Source organism: Taeniopygia guttata, chromosome 4 (assembly GCF_048771995.1).
Source record: "Taeniopygia guttata chromosome 4, bTaeGut7.mat, whole genome shotgun sequence".
Taxonomy (NCBI): domain Eukaryota; kingdom Metazoa; phylum Chordata; class Aves; order Passeriformes; family Estrildidae; genus Taeniopygia; species Taeniopygia guttata.
Genome location: NC_133028.1, coordinates 25,468,344 through 25,488,324, shown reverse-complemented (window position 1 = coordinate 25,488,324; position 19,981 = coordinate 25,468,344). Strand labels below are relative to the sequence as shown.

Genomic DNA, 19,981 nt, shown 5'->3' with positions numbered 1-19,981 from the left:
TTGCAAAATGATGTTTCTTATGTAGATTTCTCTCTTTTTGTTCCCCTGCACCCCAAACTCAAAATAAATTTATATAAATGGACACTTGAATCCTATTAGTGATTAATTTATTTACTTCTTTTGGCAACTTAGCAAATTATCACTGTGTTAAGGAACAGCAAGAAAGCATAATGTGCTACACTACAAATATTTTCATAATCACATTTGAGATACCTGAAATTCCAGGAAATGTAGATGAAACAGTGTAAAGCCCTTTTGCCTTTTCTTATGTTGTTGAAAGGAACTCTTTTGAGGTGCATATAACAAGCATATGTAATATGCATATGTGTGTGTATGGCACATGATATTTTTCCCTACTACAGTGTTGGTGCAGGGACAGCACTACAGTGACTCAGGTCAGCCTTAGGTCTGCATTTCTAATCTTTTTTGGTATTATACAGAGAGGCACTTTTAGCACTTTCCAAGTATGTGTTCTATTCTGGTAAGTGCATCTCATTCCAACAGCAGTATGACTGCGTGTATATTCCGTAGGCGTGACTACTTGGAATTCTGTTGTGGCGTAGTATTTTCTGTGTAAAGAGAAAAGGACAAAAGGTTTCCAAAGACAAATTTGAAATACCACAGATTTCTTTAAACAACCCACAACAACAACAAAAAAATCCCATCCCCAACTGAGATACTTTGCCCAAAAACAAAACCCAGAGATAGAATGTTATTAATCAATAACCTCACAGTCTTTGATTCCACTTTCAAGTGTTTTGGTTAGCTGTATTCATGGGGACATTGTCTTAATTCTGTGTGTAGATTAAAAAGACAAAACGAAATATATATATATGTTTTAAGTATTCAGAAGAATTTGATCTCGTAATAACTGTGTGTTCCCATGGCTCTCCAAGGCATGGAGGACTGGAAAGCAGGGGCTTTCTAGCACTGTTCTCCTCACTTCCTTTCTTGTCCTGGCCTTTGCATATTGACTCCTTATACTCGTCTTTAGCCTCTTTGATCTCTTTTTTTTCCACTAAGCTTGTTCATGGAGAGATCCTAAGGTACCACAGAACATGATCTGATGTTCATAGGATGTTGTTATGTATTCTGATGTGGAGGGCAATGAGATATAACTAGGAGATGAGATATAAATGTGTTTTGGAGGAGTGAAACTGGAATATTCTTTTGGAGTAAAAAATATTTTATTGGGACAAGTAAAACTTAAAGACCTTATCAGATTGGTGGTAGTAGATCAAACGATTTCTCTCTTGCTTAGTGTCTGAATCCAGCTGTGAACATTAGCACATGCCTGAAGAAGAATAAACTCTGGCTGGCCTGCTAAGGCACTTGAACACTATGTGGTAGCAGATTCCAGTGATCTGCAGTGAGTCCTGGTGAGCGCTCCTTTGTCCTCCCATGAGTTGACGTAATCACTTTTGAACCCATGTAAAATGAAGGTTTGAGTTTTTTAAGCATATTTTTAAGGAAATGAACCCTAAATGAAGTGTCAGGCTGATACTCTGTCATCATCAATGCACGCTAGCAGATCATTTGTGAGTGCAAGTTTCATCTGGTTCAAATGTGGGGAGGTGAATCTGTTTCTCTTCATTTAATAAGCATGTGTAACTTGCAGTTTATGCTAATTTTATGCAGTACAGTAAAAGATAAATGATATATCATATGACATAGAGACTGCCAGTTCAAAGCCAACCGAAATTCTGTGAATGCATTTGGACTGGCATTCATGTGGCTGTTAAATTTTTGGTCTGATGCTAGTGTCCCTAGTGCTGGATTTGCTTTACTGGTGGACCACAGCTTCAGTAAAATACATTAATAAGAGAACTTAGAAATATTGTGACCATATGGTATTCAGTTAAGACTTTAACATAACTAAGATGTTGCTGAGTTACTAAGTGGAGGGGAATGAAATTTGGCACATATGACATCAATTATTTATGAAGTCCTTGAAGAAGAAGGAAGTTCTTAGGCAGAAATTCTAACAAAGAATAGATTAGTGGGTAAATAAGAATGAAAGATACAATAAAGAAGAGATGAAGTAGTTTATTTCCATTTTACAAGGGGAAGCAATGCCTCACAAACCTATTAGAAAGTTCTTTGAAGGAGACAGTAAAAATCCTGGTGGGCTTTTCAAAATGCTGTTAACAAGAGTCTTCACCAAGAAGTCTTACAGACCTCTTCCCGCAGACTATGTGTTCGTTAAAAGACAGAAGGAAAAATAAGAATGAATGGCTAGGCTCCAGAATGAAGAAGACTGCTGGTAGAATCTTACAGACTGACAGTGTTTTCTGATCAGGGAAAACAGAAAATACTCAAGTAATAACATTTCTGCTAATACAGATTTAGCTCCCTAAAATGAATAGCTGGGACTCACATAAAGGTTTCGTAGTGGAGACAGCGACTGATAAAATGTTTAAATGACTGTGCCAATAGATGTGAAGGAATGCTGGAGAGCGGGAAACAATGAGAACTCTATCAAATACAATGCTGGACTTTCAGCTAGTGTTGCCACCAAAATAAGGACCTGATGGTTTGCTGCAGTCAGCATTCTGTCTCCATGAGAACCCTCATCATGAAATCTACAAAGAACAAAATGGAAAATATTGCTACATCAGTGTGTGACTTCAGAAAGATACCAGTTGAATTGGAAAAGGCAAATAGCAGGCAACCAGACCAGCAGAGACATGAAAAGACTTAGATGTGGGGAGGCAGAAGGAAGACACTGTTTTCCTATTGGAAAACAGCTGGCTTATGAGTGAGTAAGTTTTTGTGGTGGATAGCCAGACCATTTTGAGTGTCTAGGTGAAATAGAACAATTACTCAATGCTTTCCATTATATGAGGAGTTGCTTTTTTTTTTTTTTTTTTTTTTTTTTTGCCTATCAGGCAGTAAACTGAAAAAAAAAAGGAGACCTCATGGAACTTACTGCCACAGGATGATGGGAAAACCAGAAAGTATGGAAATGCTTGGAGAACTCTGTGAGGAGTTGGTCTGTTGGGGCTCATAGAAACAATAGTCCACTGGCAATTTCTGACTTGTGAAGGTTCAAGATTTTATGTTGCCAGAAAAGTTGTTGTTGTAGTTCTAGGTGGATGTTTCTTATTTTTGCCCAATATTACTATAATTTTTTTGAATATATAATGATGGCTCCTACCAAAAGTCAGTTTCTGAGTTAAAAGTATCCTGTGTTACCTCTCTGTTGGGAAGCAAGCGAAGGAATATGTTTTTCCTATTGAGGGATTTGAGTTTGTGTGACTTCGTATCTAAATGTTTTCTGGAGGCTTGGACTGTGGTCCTAAGTCATGAGGAGGGCTCACTGGAGAGTTTTCTGATAGCAAAACCATCAGGATTTAGGTCTTAGGTCAATCAATAGGTTTAGTAGTGTTTATTCATAGAATTTGAAGTATACGCAGTAATATTCTGCCAATCTGTCAATCAGTGTTTAACAGAAAAAAGACCACATTTTAAATAGTAAATACTGTAAAGAATAAAGCATGGTTTCCCAAGGAAATATTAATACAATTTATTGCTACTTTTTTCTCTTTGAAATAAAAGCAGACTGCACTGAGGCAGTAAAGTGGAAGACTTGATTCAAATGAAGCAGACTCCCTGTTTCGTAATGCTGATGATTTGGGGAGACAGGAAGAAGTAGAGAGAGTGGTGGCCGACGTTCTTCCTAGAAAAACATGCTGTAGATTAATGGAATATACACTGGGACAGGAAGTATTAATATCTGATTTTGTGTCTTTCACTCACTGCTGTATTTGCATATGTATATTTAATATCCTTTTTTCTTGTACCAAGTCTCCCATAGATCTCCTCTAGCAGTCTAGTAGGGCCTGCGCTACTTCGCAAAATCAGTTTCACCAGAGAAATATGCCGCTGGCCAGATCCTAACGTGACAAGTAACATGGCTAGGCTTGATCTTCAGCCTTGCCCGTCCGTGCGGGGCATCCCCCGGGCGGTGAGGGCCGTGAGGGGCGGTGAGGGCCGGTGAGGGCCGGGCGCGTCCCTCAGCACGGCTCGGCAGCCGCAGCGGGCCCAGCCGCGCTCCTGCCCCGCGCCGCCGCCAGAGGGCGCCGCGAACGCGAGTCCCGCGCCCCGCGCGGTCGGAGCGGGGCAGGAGCGGGGCTGCAAGGGGCGGGAGGGGGGCCTGGAACTGGGCAGGAGAGGGGCCTGGAATGGGGTCTGGAATGGGGCCTGGAACGGGGCGGGAGTAGGACCGGAGCGGGGCTGGAGAGGGGCCTGGAGCGGGGCAGAAGCGGAGCCGGGGAGGGGCAGGAGCGGAAGAGAAACACGGTCACTTGCGTGAGTGTGGAGGAGGGTGAGCGCCTCCGAGCCCTTTAAATAAAGCAATTTATTGCTTTATTGCTTTAAAGGACGAAGTGGAAAAGTGTTCCCGTAAAAGCGAGTCACTGTCTCAGAGTTTCAAAAAGCACAAGGTTTATGTTTACTCGCTTGCATCCAAGGGACCTTGGGTCTTTTCACTTTTCTTGTGCATCTTTGAAATGGAATGGCTTGGTTTCTTTGCAGTCCTCCACTCAGCCTTGATGTTACCCTAATTCTTTTTCACTTAACCATGTTTAATTTATGCATGAAATAAATCTGTCACTGCCCAGCATTTCTTATTATGTATTTGGGGTTTTGCCACTGCTAGAATTCTACTACATGGGATTTTGTGTTCTGCCGCTACTACTACAGAGAGGGTCCAGCTCACCTTTCTGCTTGGTAGGAAAGAGCAATATGAAAACCACTGTGGGGATAGCTGGACACAATATGTCACAAGTGTGCAGAAACAAGAAATTCCATGTCTCTCTTGTGCTGATCATATTAAAGACATCTTTTCCTGCTGAAGCTAAGGTATCTGGTAACTGCATCCCAAGTCCGTCCATAAGCTTGAGTCTCCCTAATCCCCAGCATTTCCAGCAGTGACCTGATAAATAATTTTGTCTTTTAGCTCAGTTTGTGTTTAATTACTCATACAAGTTGGACTAGACTCAGTTGTGTAAGGAATAATAGCAGCACTGGACCCATGGTAGATTTTTCGGGTATTCTTGTCCTCAAAAAATTCAAGATGTTGTTAGAACATTATTTTCTTTTGAACAGAAAATAGTTTTAGTTTTTCAGATTGGCACAGAAGAACAAAAGCAGTGTCCTAAATGTCAGGCCAGGAATTTAGCCATTCAAATGTATCTTTGTCATGCAAATACAAGCATGAATATAGACTAATATGGTAAAAATTGATTTTGTTGATGCTTGAGTCCATGTTTGAGAGTGTTTTCTCTTCCAGCAGTACAGCCTGTTTCATTACCTCACTTATACCTAAGTTTTCTGTTAAAATTAAAGATCATGAAAAAAGCTGCCTTAAAATTTTGGCAATACAATTCTTATTTAAGATTGCATTTTTTTCACTAGTCAGAATAATCACTGGAGCCATTCTGCTTTTCTTCCCTAGAAAAAATTTAAAATTGAATTTGCATTTCAAAGGGCAAAATTAGTAAGCTAGGAGAAACGTGAATTTTCACAAAATTCATTATCAAGAACCTGGTTTTTATGAGTTTTACCGTTGTTGTTTCTTATGACTACATGGGCATAGCTTGGAAACGAAACCATGAAGTTTCTGACATGTAAAATGTATTAGCTGAAATCCAAAAGATTCTTAAAAGCCATTGCTCACTATATAGAGCATTTCTTCATTACTATTTTTGTTTATAAGGGAAAAAAAGCTTGCTAGCTTTTATCACCTGATGTGTTGCTGCTGTCAGGTAACTGCAAGTTTGCCAGAAACTTCAGATACTTGTATGAAAATTGTAATGATGTTGTTAACGTTTTCATACATTTACCTCTAGCTAAGCTTGTGATTTCAATTCTCTTTTAATAAATTTGTGGCTCATTATTGCAGTTCTTCTGTTTGTAGTTAATCTCTTCAAATTCAGTCTGATGAAACAATGTTATCTATCTAATAGACTACAGGTATTTGTTAGGATTAATATTGCAATAAGTACTGTGAATAACACACCCTGCTTGGAGTTCCATGTATTTTTACTCTTTGGCCTTTCAGTGGTGTGGTTTCCTTTAGAGTGAGAGATTCCCACTTCTACTCAACTTTGGAAATAAAATCAGCTTTGTTCTAGTTTAAATTATATGTGCTTCTGGAGTTGTGGATGTGTGTTCCTTTAAAAGTTGAAATGGAAGACTTTTAGCTTTACACTTGTTTTACATTCATAGTGGGTTTCTATACTTTGTTGCTTATGTTTTAAACAGATGTTTGTTGTCAAATTGAATCATGAATTGACCATGAGGCTAAGCAAGACATCAAGTGCTTAGTGGAACTTTCAGGAATGGTAACAATAAAGCAAGGCATATCTGAAGATAATTGTTTGAGAGCTGCAGGCACTGGCTTTTTATTCAGGTTGCCTGAAACTATTTAAAAAGTATTTGTGTGGCTATTTCAACAAGAAGATGATGTTAGTAATATCTTTTTCTGTTCTGTATTATGACTGATCACTTTGTTTCCAAAGGTACACCTTACATCTGGTAGCAGTATGTGATTTTATGATTGATTAAAATTTATCTGTTTTGTGCTTCTGCATGGTTTGTTAAAGATTATAACACAGAGAGTGCAGCCAGGTGTGGGTACAGAATCATCATTAATATAAAATGCGAAGTTCTAAACCCTTGTCAAAATATTGGAAGTCCAGAGCATTGATGCAACTAAGTGATTTACAATCACTGTCATCTTTCACAATCATGTGAAATTCAAGAACAACATAATGAATACCATGGTTTGAAATCATTGTAGGGATGGGAATTTGAGAAAGTGACAAACAGCTAAATACAGCTAAAGATTAATTTAGGTATCAATCTGTACACAAAATCGGTGTTTCTCACCTTTATTATTAATATTATATGAATATTATATAATTTTTTTAATAATAAAAAAATTGTACTCTCCAGTGAAAGAAAATAGCAGAACTTCATAGCAGAAATTAGGAAAATCGTCTTCACTAGATGGGTAGTGCAGAACCCATCGTCTGCAATGGCTGTAGGATCCTTTCCCTTGGGTATTTCCAAGCCTCATAGTCAAGGATGACAACGTGCTGGCAGCAATCTCACTTGGAGAAGCAAGTTAGGTGGAGACCTCCAAAGGACTCTTTCTACCAATAGTTCTGTGATTCTAGGGTATAAAAAAATTGGAACTAGAACATGAACATTTTTCATGGTTGAAAGCAGTTCAACATTACAGCTAGTTTAATGGTATTTAAGATAATCCAAATTTTCATGGGGAAACGTAATTTCTCTCCAACTGACATAAGCAATTAAACAATGAGCTATAAGAGAGAGCATTGAAGGAAGCTACTGATATTTATTAGTAATAAAATACTGATATTTATTTTAAAGAACTAAATGGACTTTCCATTCTGTGAAAAGCAGTTGAAGTACAAGGGTTTAAAAATCTCTGTTTGCAAAAGCAACTTACAGGCATCATGTTCTTAAGACTTAAATACAGCCTGAACTGACATACAGCTGTAAGAAACTTAATCATGTTAAGCTTTAAACATTTTTCTTTTACCCACTGAAAAATAGGGTTGTTTTTGACCTCTAATTGTACAGGCTGAGAACATTTGTCAGAATTCTTTTTGTTCACACAACAAAAACATTGTGTAACTGGAACATTAAAGAATAACTGTATTAATGTAGTCAGCTAGGCTTGACTGTGAACAGAAGCATTCAGACTCTAGTGGCTGAAAAATAATTAGGCCTTCACTGAATATGTTAAAAATGCAATGCTTAAAAGAAACTTCCAGTGCTATAAACAGGAGAGTCAGTAGCAATTGGATAAAGAAATGGCCGAGGAAGTTGTATCTCATGTCCTGCAACACATATTTTGCTAAATGGGCTATCAAATTCAGAAGATCTAGGCTGCAGTGTCCCTGGCTAAATACAAACAATCTTTTAGAGACAATAACTCTGCTATAACAAAAGAAGCACACACATACCTCTAAAAAACATAGTTGTGGGAATTTCCCATAGGGGAAACAATTAATCTGTTAGACTAAGCCTTAGGTAACTGAGGCTTTGGAGATCAGCATCCAAGTCTTAAACTTCCCCTGTGAATTTCCACATGGGAAACTGCAGGTTGGAAAAGATATTTTGTGTGTACTTGCAGTGTTTTGCTTTTCAAGTGAGGTGCTGCATTACGCTCTTAGGTTCTAGATAGATTTTGCAGGGAGGGGTTTGCTGAGTTAGTTTTATCTGAAACTAAGGTGGGTATAATTATAACTGTGAGATGTACTGGGAAAAAAGGAGCCTAATTTCTTACTAAATAGATCAGAAGAGTGGCTATCCTAGAAAGCTAATTGACCAGAGAGAACTGGACAGCTCAGGCACAGCCTATTTCTATGCTGACTTACTCATAACCTAAACTATTTTAAGTTTTGTCAAAGCACTGTGTGATTTTTTCTTGTTTTGTTTTGAACATAGCTTTATTGGTACATAACTAAATGTTGTCAATCAAGCTAGCATTAGTTTTCACTTATTGAAAACATGTCTGTTAGAAAAACCCCAACAAAAAACATCTGGATGCCTGCCTGGTTCCAGTGGAGGCTACCATTTTTTATCCCCCTTTTGGAAGAAAGGCCTGTCAAGAGGGGTAAAGTCATGCTCATGTTTCAGAAGAATAGCAAAATCCTGTCCAGCTTAATGTACCATGGAAAGTAGCCTCTAATGATAGATCTAATTGTAAAATTAATTTCAATATGTACCTTTTGTTTAATGGTAGGCTCTTAGAAATATGTCTTTAATTTCACTAAAGAATTGTGTAATTAGGAAATGACTAATCAAAATACCAGATCTGGTATTTTGCAGCGGGGGTAAATATTCAGCCTCAACTTTGGCTCTTGAGCTTACCTGCTCTCAGCTGTGCTTGCCCAAGGGATTAAAAAAGTATATGCTTCAGCCAAGAAGAGCAGCATCTGGAAGCCACTTGCTGAGAGAAATGGGGCTCCAAAAAATGACTTGATGAAGTGTCCAGCCTTTTGCAATATTCTTTGGTCAAGAGAATAGCAAAGTTTGAATTTAAGACTTGCTCTGAGCAAGAAGTGTCTGGGGAAGACTGGGTCTGATGTTCCACTCTGAAGCAGGTGGTACAGATTGCCTTAAAAAAATAATTATGATAACATTTCACCTCTGATCTAAAATATGAGTTGTATTTCCCTCATGGCTAATCCCCTCTCTGTCACCTGGGAGGTAGTGAATTGTTTTTCTCTCTCCTGCAGGTGGTCAGTAGCCTTACCATGTCTCCCTTTGGTACCTGTGGAGCACAAGAGGGAGTTGACAATCACTCATTCCTTTCAAATTGTATAATTCATTAGCTGAATAAAATTAAATGCAGAGCAGTTGTTCTCAGCTAGTCCTGATGCCTGTCTTGTGTTTCAGATCCATGAATGGGATTTGCTGTTCTAAAATTTGTTTTCCTCTTCCCCACATAAACTGTTATGAGTCAGATGGGTTGCATTTAAAGGTTGGTGATACTGATGAAGTGTCCCCATTCCCTTTGCTCTGAGCTGTACAGTGCTGCATGCTTTTTATGGCATTTATTTGCTCAGTGAGCTGACTCAGCCCTAACACAGGCTAAATTAGCTCTTGGGTAGTTTGAAACAACTTTGAAAGTTGTTTCAAAGGAAATGGCAAGCACACATGGTTGAAAGGAAGCAGTATGGCACCATTGCATCACTATTGCTTTCAATTGTATTCTGAAATGTTTTCCTGCTTGTGTTAGTTGACTCAAGAAAAGTCATGACCTTCTGTTGGAGACTTACTTGGGAAATACCTTGCTTTTATCTTTAGGCTACCATCACTCTGACTGAGCCCTCAGGAGACACTAGTTTGTCAAATGTCTACCCACATGTAAATGTAGCAAACTTACTACTGCTTGTATTCAGATTATGTCTTTGTGCTGTAATAAGGCTGTATAAATACACTCCTCTGAAGCCTTTCTTTAGGGATCAAGGCATTACAGATTTCATGTGAATGAAGACATACACACACAATGCTTCTGATAATTTCCTGAAGTCAACAGGTGCCTGCTAGCACCTAAAATAAAAGCTATTAGTGCTTTTACATAAGTGCTTCTTAATAAATTTTTCCATTTTGCAGTATATGGTAGAGGATCTCTCTCTGTTCTAGCAAATGAGAAATGCTTATTTTTCACAGCTAGAATAGGGGCTTCTTTTTGCATTGTTTTCCATCCCTTCAACATTTTTACATTTTTGTAGTGGTGGTGTTGCTGTTTGGACATACTTCTGCTTTTGTATTATCTACAGACGCAGTATTTACCAAAGCTTTATTGGCTGTGGTAGCCCTCTTGAATGAGAAATACTGGTCAACCCCTCAGCGATACTTTGTTCTTGTCAGGAGAACCTTGCTGTTGACAATTGTGTGTAATATTGTGCTTTTACACCAGAGTATGGAATTAATTTGTCTTTCCCTTTACTTTGTCAGTGCTTAATGGGTGCTTTTAGGTGTGAGCTCTCTATTTCCATGGTACAACTAAGTAGGTTTGTCAGTTACAAAGGAAATGAGAATTGTCATGGAAGTGGTGATTCCATCACCCAGTGGGTTTGTTGTTCTATGTGAATGTTTCAAATATTGATAGTGATAAAGCATCCCCTTACTGTTTTAGTGAATTTTTTTTTTTTTAACAGAGAGCAGGAATAGATGGGAGACAGCAACAAAGCAAACACGGGTCTCTTGATCTCATTTGGCAAATAACTGTGTGGTAGTAGCTGGCATCAGTTTAGAGAAAAATAGCTGTGGAATAATTTACTTTTCAGTAGGTCTCCATCTCTAAAAATTAGAGATTAATTTTAATCTTGAAACTACGGCTTTTTATGCTATTTTTTAGAAGGTGAATATATAATAAAGGAATGATTTATTTCTGTAAGAGGACCTGTGATTTAGTTGTAAGACAATGAAACATGTTGCCTGATGTACATCAGTAAAGAAACCTTAAGAAATAAATGCTTTTGAACCACGTGATTTGTATTTTATTATGTTCTTAATGGCTAAACTTCTTTTTTATTCATGTTATCATTATTGAAATTACTCCTATGCAGTTATCATTCAATACTTATTTAATAGAGTTGCAGAAGTGAATCATGTCTATTATTCTAGAAGTTTTGAGCTAATCGGAGGCAGTTGACATATAGTTTTTGTATGATGTTCCTTTTTAAGAATCAGTTTGAGTGGAAGTTTAAAATACTGTTTTGATTTTTGGCAAATGTACCTGAATAAATACAGAAGGAATATGTGAAATTGAAGAGAATCCTGGCAGGAATCACAGATGAGTAGACAGTCAGCTCTTCTTCATTCATTGTGTTACTTCAGTTTCTTTCACTCCACTTTCCTTGTAATGAAGAATTTGGAACCTTCTTCATTTACAGATGTCTCTTAGCAATTTTTTTATTTTTCCAGTGTTTTGGGGACAATGTGTCTTGGTTCACAATAAATCTCAAGGAGCTACAGATGTCAAGAGAGTGACATCTTTAAAAAGGGAAGGCAACTATTTAGAACAATACTTGAGCATATGCTAACTTCATTCCTATTCAGACAGCACTTCAGCACATGCTTAAAAGATGCTCTCAGTAGAGAAGCTGTCTAGCTTCAAGACTGAAATTTGAAATAAGCTGAAGTTACAGCTTTTAAAAAGTCATTTGGCATGTACTTCCCCTGATGATTTGAATAGGGTCTGTTGGTGCTCCAAAATTATGAAAAAAATTGTCCATGTAGTCTATAGCTAACTTTTATCCCTACATGCAAGAATAGAATGAGTTTTAAGTAGGCTCTTCTATCAGGATCTTGAGAACAATGCTGCACTTAAGAATTCCCTTAATTACCCATGGTTTGATGAAGAGGTTCTGCAACTTTTCACAAACTTCTCACCTCTGATTCAAGGCATCCAACTAATGCTTATTAAAATAGTGTACTTCTAATGAGATCAATGCCTTTTAGAAGCGGATGGCTCATTTTGGATATACAAGGAAAGATGTTAAATCTTGGTATGACTCAAATAGTGTCAAATAGTCTCAAATGGTGATCCAAAATATGTAGGAAAATAAAGAACAATCTTTGTATTTGTAATGCTTTCATTAACATCTATAATTTTAACTGCATGTAAAACACATGTGGTTCATTTAGATAGACTGAGTTTTGGTAGGATGACAAGGTAGTTTGATTAAAACAAGTGTTTTATTTATTATTTAGATAAAGGTACATATGCAGTATTTGTGTTCTAAGTGTTTCAGCATTCCATGAGAGAAAAAAATGGGAACTGAGGCTCAAGTGATGTAAAACTGTAATTATTCTTTAGAACTAAGATACTAGTCTAAAAAAAGCACCCCAGTCACTATTGATTTTAAAATAGGCTGAAGTAATATGTATCTGAATAGCTTACACCCTTTTAGGTATTTTAAAAATTCTTATGTAAATAATTCTCAAAGATCTTACCTGAACCATATGCCATTAAGAGCAGAAAAGTTGGATGAAATCCAAATAGCAGAAAACAATGAAGAATCACAAGCAAGGTGGGATATGTTGAAGAGTAAATTGCACTCATGATTGAAAGGTAATACGCACTCATTATATGTCATAATTGTTAGATCATTTTTTGAGATCTTGGGTAGAGGAGAAAGGATACAAAATAGGGATATAAAAAGTCTCTCTGAAAATAAGAGCTGCATTAACAATACAAGGTTGTAGAAATTATAGGATGAAGCTGATATTGCAATACAGAAAGTGAAAAGAAGGTAAAGGTGGAATACAAAAGGAAATACAATGACACGGGAGATAATGTAGTATAAACAGTAATTTCCACTGTGTTCAGCATAAGGGAGACTCTGGGGAGGAGGCAGAGTGGGGTCTCCAATAGATGGGAAGAATCATTCAGGCACTGAAGAGTTGAAATTGTCAAAGAAATGAAATGCTTTCATTGTCTCACTATTTACAATGGCAAATTCAGGATGTCTAAAAGATAAAGATTTTTAGGAGTCTTGAAGTGGAAATACTAAAGGAAAGCAGGAAAGGAATGAAGAAAATTGTGACTTATATTGACTGGTACATTTTGAGTAGTATGGCCAAACTCTCTGTGATGCTTCCTTATTGTCTTTTAACCATGACTCAAAATATGTCCTGACACCAACAGCTGCAGATTAACCAACAGAGTGCTTTTTAGAGAGATTGAGAGTTTTAGACTGGAGGAAACAGTACAAATGATACAGAGATGTTGATCAGGTTTGAAAAAAATTGAAATCTAGCTTTTTTTAAAGCTATTTCCTTGAACAGATTAAATTTGGTTTTCCGTCCATATAAAGTTTTTCTCTGATTTATACTCTTATATACTTAATATAGCCTGACACAGAAACTCATGAGAACTTTATCCTGTAGTGGGAATTATCCAAATGATCTAAATCTCTTACTGCATCTTTGATGTGTCCCTGTCTTTTCCTTGCTTCTCTCTAGCCTTCCATACAGGAAGGTGACCTATAATTTCCCCTTCTCTTAGGCTTCCTCTCCCCACATCACTGAATTTTTTCCACATGACTCCGAGTCCAAGGTCTCTATTTATGTTATGCTTGGTTGGCATGGAGTTCTATCTTCCCTGCCATGGCCACCTCCATGCAGTGAGAAGCACATTAAAATTATCCAAATCTGACATGGCGAAGTGGGATCTAGGCTAGCTAAATATTTAAAGAGACGGTACAGCAATGCATGAGTTGAAACTAGCTTTGTAGAATTGTTTCAGTTCTCAATTTTGTCTTAAAAGTTGTTCTCAATTATATGTTCATGCTTCTTGAATTTGGAAAGAAGGACATTTTTTATTAGACTATGGTGGATTTCTCTTTATGGGCTGCCAGATATCCACTTAGTTTCTCTCTCACTCCATCCCCTCCACAGGACAGTGGGAGGTGGGAAACAAGATGAAAAATATCTTAGGTTGAGTGAAAGGCAGAGAGATCACTTACCAATTGCTGTCAAGTGCAAAACAGATCCAGGAAAAATTAATTGAAAGATTGCAATTAAAACCTTAGGATGGTGAGAAAAAAATATAAGAACTAAAATACTTTCCCTCATCCTGCCCTTCTTTCACAGGCTCAGCTTCACTCCTTCATTTCCAACTCCTCTACCTCCTCCCTGCTGTGAGTGGCAGAGGCGGATGAGGAATGGGGTTGTGATCAGTCCATGAGAGTTCCACTCTGCTGCTTCTTCCTCTTCACAATTTTCCCTGCTTCAGTGCTGGATCTCTGTGTGGTCTGCTGTCCTTCCAGAACAGATCCTGTGTGGGCCCTCTGGAAGGGTTGCAGTTCCTCAGGATAAACCTTCTTCAGCGCTGGTCCTTCAGAGGCTGCAGTTCCTTCGGGCCATGGCCACGGGCTCTGGCGCGGAGCCCTCAGCAAGCTGCGGTGTGGGTAACTGCTCCACCCCAGGTCCCTTCCATGGGCTGCAGAGGAAATCTCTGCTGTGGTGCCTGAAGCGCCTTTCCCCCTCCTTCCCTCACCTCCTTGTTACAGGATTCTTTCTCACACTTCTGTTTTCCTCACTGAGTCCCACGTGAAGAATTTGGCTCTCCCAGGGGTGTTGCCCTCAGGGCCGAGGGCTCAGCTGTGCCCAGTGGTCGCCTGCTGGGTGCCCTGGGGCAGCTCTGGCCTCTCCTCAGAGTCCAGCCTGCGAACCCCCGTTGCCGCCCGCACCTGGTTCTGAGAAAGCTGAGAAAAACAGCCACGTTTTACACTAAATTGTGTAAGAGGAAGCAAAACCCAAGAAACTGTACCCTTATCTGTCAGGACTGTGTAAATTTTAAAATGTCTAAAGCAGTCCATGCATATGATCTCAGCCAAAAATATCAGTGCTTCTTGCCAGATGCCATGGCAGGGACTATCTTACAGTTCTGCCTGAGGAGATATATGATGATCTCATGAATGATTTTGATGAAATTTATCTTGATGAAATTTCCACTTGTGAAAGCGGAGTGGCTGTGAAAAGAGAAACTTTATGGGAACATTAAAGCCAGAGCAGCTTAAAAACCCATTTTTCTCTGTGTGATTTCTATTCACAGCTTCCATTGAATTTTATTGTATCCAGGCTGTGTCAGAAATAAATTGGTTTTGTTTCTATTCCAGTTTTGTACAAAGTCAGAGGATTGTGAAAACAGCTAAAAGCTTATTTGGTTTTCCAAGCTAAGCTTCTCTGGTTTAATTTTTTTCTTATTTTTTGACAGTATTGTGGTAGTATTAAGGAATGTAATCTTATCTGTGAGATACAATAATTGTTTATATTTTATATATATACTGACTATTCAGTTCAGTACATGCTATTCAGTGGTCATACTATTGTTCTAAATATACTGTTTTGATTTCACAGGTGCCTGCAGAAATATCACCAACAGCCAGTGCCAAATGCTGCCATATAACTACACCACTGTAACTTCAGTTCTTTCCATTGTAAAAAGTATTGAAATGGAAAAATTCCTGAAGTTCTTCAGTTACCTCAATCGTCTCAACTGCTATCAACACATCATGCTGTTTGGCTGTAGTCTCGCTCTTCCTGAATGCATCAGTGATGGTGATGACAGGTATTTGAGAATGAAAATCCATCAGTGACTAGAGCCAATTGTGGTAAAATACTCTCTGTCTAATCAGACAAGGGAAGATCCAAACTAAGCCTGTGACCTCATTGCAAAATTCCTGTCTGTCAAAGCTATTGACAGCATTTCTGCCATGATAAGACAACTGGAATAGAGATATTTTAGAAAAAATGTTGCCACTGTATAAACTAAAACTGTGATAATGGGGCAGTCAGGCTTATTTTCCTAAAAAAGTCTGTCCAGAGTTCTTCTGCCTAATTTCTCCAATCTGGCTATGCCAAAATGGAATGTTTTATAATAGTAATAATGCCTTGGATATGTATTGTATTGTCACAGATTGGGGTAGCCGTTTGTTAAACTTCAAATTTGTTCAGTCATTTCCTTCAGCAAAGTTAATATTTTAAATATATTTATTTGGTATTTAATTGGCAGGATATGTTCAGGGTGACATAAACTATTTTGGTATTCTGGAAGTTTAAGGAGCATATATTTTTTCTGCATTTACATAATTTCATAAGAGTATAATGTGCATGCACTTTTAAATTGAGTTTGATTTGAAATAGGATCAGTGAGTTTAGCAGAGCTAAAATCAAAACATGACACAAAAAGGGGAAAAGGAATATTTTTTATATAAGCTGCCATTGGATTTTGATAGCCTGTTTTATGCCGTGGAGGTCACAGTGGTTCCTCTATTTATATTTTAATTTTTTTTTTTTTTTTTTTTTTGATGGGGAAGAAGGTCCAATGTGAGACCACAAATGATGTAAGATTATGTCAGATTCTGATTTCAGTTTTAGTAATCATATCTCCATGGATGTCACTGAAAATGCAGTCAGAGTGGCAGTCACAGGAAGAACAGTTAGAGTGGATTGGCAGTGTCCTGGTTAGTTAAGTCTAGTTTGCTAAACCTCAGTTGTCGAATTTAACTTTCAGTTTCTTCTTTAAACAAGAATACCTTTTTCTTTTCTGTAGGCGACTAAGTGATTTTTGTGATTAGTGTCCTTTTTGTAGCATTGAATTACTGCAGACAAACACACATATTTCACAGCCAAGAATAATTTATTTTAAGGAGCATCAGATCTGCAAAAAGTAGTTATTAACACCTTCCCTTCCCTTCTCAACCCAGCCCCTTTCCTGCCTTTCCCCCATAACTCCTGTCAGTGAGATCTAGAGAAAAGCACATATAATGTAGTAGGGGGAAGTTACTTTCTATATTGGGAGTGCAGATACCAAAAATGAAAGAGACAAACCCGTGTTAGATCTCTTGAATAAGGGAATCCAGTTATCAGAAAGATACTGAAGCAGAAGAGTCACTGTGGAAAGCCTATGGTGGTAATGAATGCTGATATTTCCATATGCTGTAGTGCTTTTTCGAGGGGGCTGTGGCTGTCTAGAACATACAGTGTCACAAAACATCCACTCATGTTGTGAGCAGCTGTTACTGCCATCGTCATTATTTCCTCCCCTCAGTTACAGCTGGTTCATTCTAACGTCAGCAGTTCTATATCTGATCATCACTTTTCATTTGTTGTTCTCTCTTTGTTTTGCGAAGCAATTGTCCCTAATGTATGTAAAGCTTAATGTGACAAATGTTGTTTACACAGTGTGGAAGAGATGAAACTCCTGTGATGCCTAGATGTCTATTCTTAGGTATTGTTGAGAGTCTGTTGGCAGCTTGCAGCCATGGGAGCAATGATTCTGACAGTGCATTACAAGAAGGAACAAGAGGGAAAGTTACAAGCACTAATCTTTGGCATCCAGTGAGCTGTCATTACATAGCTTTTCTCTTATTTAAACTTATGTCTGTTTCCCATTTATTTTTCATGTATTTATAGGCATTGTTTTCATTAACACTTAAAGGAGATTAAGTTTCTAGGCAGAGAGCATAATCCGTGTTTGTGTAGTTAGATACAGGGAGTTCTGAATACTACCACAATACTGGTGCTCTTCAGAAATGTTCTGTATCTTACTGCAGTGAAACCATGTGTGATAGTAAAAGTATAGTAATTTTTAAATCTGTATTTAATTTCAGCAACTGAATATAAAATCAGCTAGCCCTGCTTTCTAAAGAAAGTACATAACAGTATCTATATACTACATGACAGCACAGAAAAAGTTTAAAAGTACAACTAAAGCCTGTGTGAAAATGGAAAATGGAAATTTGAAGTGCAGTAAGGCTTTTTTGCATGCTTACCCATAAATTTTGTAGTAAAGGACTGCTTACATGAAGGTGTTATGCAACTTCCTCCTTCTTGAGTGGATGGATGAGATCTTTCCAATATGACTTTAAAAAAATCAGCATTACAAAACCCTGTCCTACCACAGTCCATCAGCACTGCTAAGAAAATGTGAAAAGTAAAACCACTGTTGGAAGAACACCTTAAATTAGATGCGCTGAGCTAATGACGTCTAAAACATTCCCAGTAGTAACTTTGTCCTTTTGGGCAGTACTAGTCTGTATCCTCTGGCCACCACTTGCAACACTGGTACTTTGTTGTAAGAGAGATCTGTCCTCAGAGCTACTGGTTATGATTAATGATTTAATCTAGTGAATTCTTCCTCTGCACTGAAAGATACTAAGAGTGGGCCAAAGGTCAGTTACTACAATGTAGTGGATATTTATTTATAGCAACTTGCATGCATTGGATTCTACAATTCAAGAAGACAATAAAAGTTATTCTGCAATGTTTTCACATTTCAAAAGGAAGAAAAGTGCCAAAATTAATATAAAATTTAAAGACTCAAAATCATGAGAGAAATTCATAGTGGGTCAGCCTATTACTGCGTAATGCGACCAGACTCATTGATGCTTTCTAATGTTTCTTGCACTCTATAAAAAAATCAAATTTCATCAAAAGACTTGGAAATATAGGCAGGCTATATAAGATCCTGAAGGCCTGTGTACATAGCTTATTTTGACTTTTTATGCTCGGAATAAATGTGAAGCTTATGATTCTCATACCCTATGCTGTCATGCTGCCTTTGAAACAGAAATAATAGCTTGACTATTTACATTGACCCTCTTTGTAGAAGTATATTGTAAAGTTGAGGAGATGCCTTCCGTTGAGAGATCCTCAGAGTCTCCTATCTTGGGAAATCAAAATTAGTTTAGGCTAGAAAATAGTATTAGGGCAATGCAAATTAGAAAGTGTAATATGCTCCCAAGCTAAAATTCCAATGCACCTTGCATTTCTGTACAATTCTACTCACTATGCTTTTTTCACGTCAGATATCTTTGAAAACAGAGTTGTGAAGTGGCTTGTCTTCAGTTAGGGCTCAAAGAGTTTATTTGAAATGATGAGTTTTTATGCTGGATGCTGTACAAACATGCACTGAGTGGCAGCCTCCTGCCTCTGAAAGTTTATAGCCCACATGAAGAAAACAAGTAAAGGATAGGAAGAGAATGCTGGCACATTAATGGCTGGGGAAGACAAAACTGAGCAAGAAATTTGCAGTAGAGCAGAGAACTACTCTGTAACACTTATAGCCTGTGTCTTTAGGCACAACATTATTTTTCATTTTGATTAAAGTCTGAAAATTAATTTCACTTACTCATTCACTTTACTTGTGATCTAATGTGTAGTGAATGTATGGCAATTCTAAAGGTCAAAACAATACAATGAAGGGAAAAGACTTTCTTTGATTTTCTAACTCTTTCCTAGAAAGGAATTTCTCATGTAGCTGTCTATATGTAACATATTCCATTGTGCTGTAGTATCTATGCTACACAGAGCAGTAGCCAGGTAAAGACTTGTAGAAAGCCAAAGAGGTCAGAATAGGTCAACATGGCTAGAATGGGAGAAAGTAACTAATGAAAATTAGGTTAATACTAAATAGGTTCTAAGAAGCTGTGAATAGTTTGTGTGCAGTCAAATACTCTTTGAAGAGCTGCAGATATGAATTCAGTGGCAAATTCAATTCTGTGTTTTTTTTCTGGTTGATTGTCTTAATCTTTTTTTCTGTAATTTATAATAAGGAAAAACTAAATAGTATGATTTTCACCGTGAGCCTGAAATAGGATGAAATATGGGGTCCAAAAAACAAATCCAGAAATATGTGTTGTGTCTTTTATTAAAAGATGTCAACATTCAAAACAATTTCATTCATGTCCTGTTAGAAAATGGAAAAGAGTAATTCATTCTTTATAGAGTAATAGATATCTGTCTGTCATGTTTAGTATAATCCATGAATGAGACCAGTGATGTGGTTATTTCCTTTTTCCTGTTTTTGAGAACTTCACTTGAAACTCATCCATGTTCTTTGTTTCTCCTGCTGACAGTGAAATTAATTACATTTTATCACATCTATAATAGCTAAACTTATTAAAATAGTAAGATG

General features: G+C 37.6%; 1 protein-coding gene across 3 annotated transcripts in view; it reads left to right on the top strand.

Annotated features, from left to right (window-relative positions):
- CORIN (corin, serine peptidase) overlaps nucleotides 1–19,981 on the top strand; it is a 106,616-nt gene that overhangs the window by 24,485 nt on the left and 62,150 nt on the right. For all 3 annotated transcript variants that reach the window (XM_030271010.4, XM_072928145.1, XM_072928144.1), the window contains exon 4: nucleotides 15,421–15,631. In XM_030271010.4, coding sequence (XP_030126870.4) covers nucleotides 15,421–15,631 — 211 coding nt within the window. The remainder of the gene's footprint in view (nucleotides 1–15,420; nucleotides 15,632–19,981) is intronic.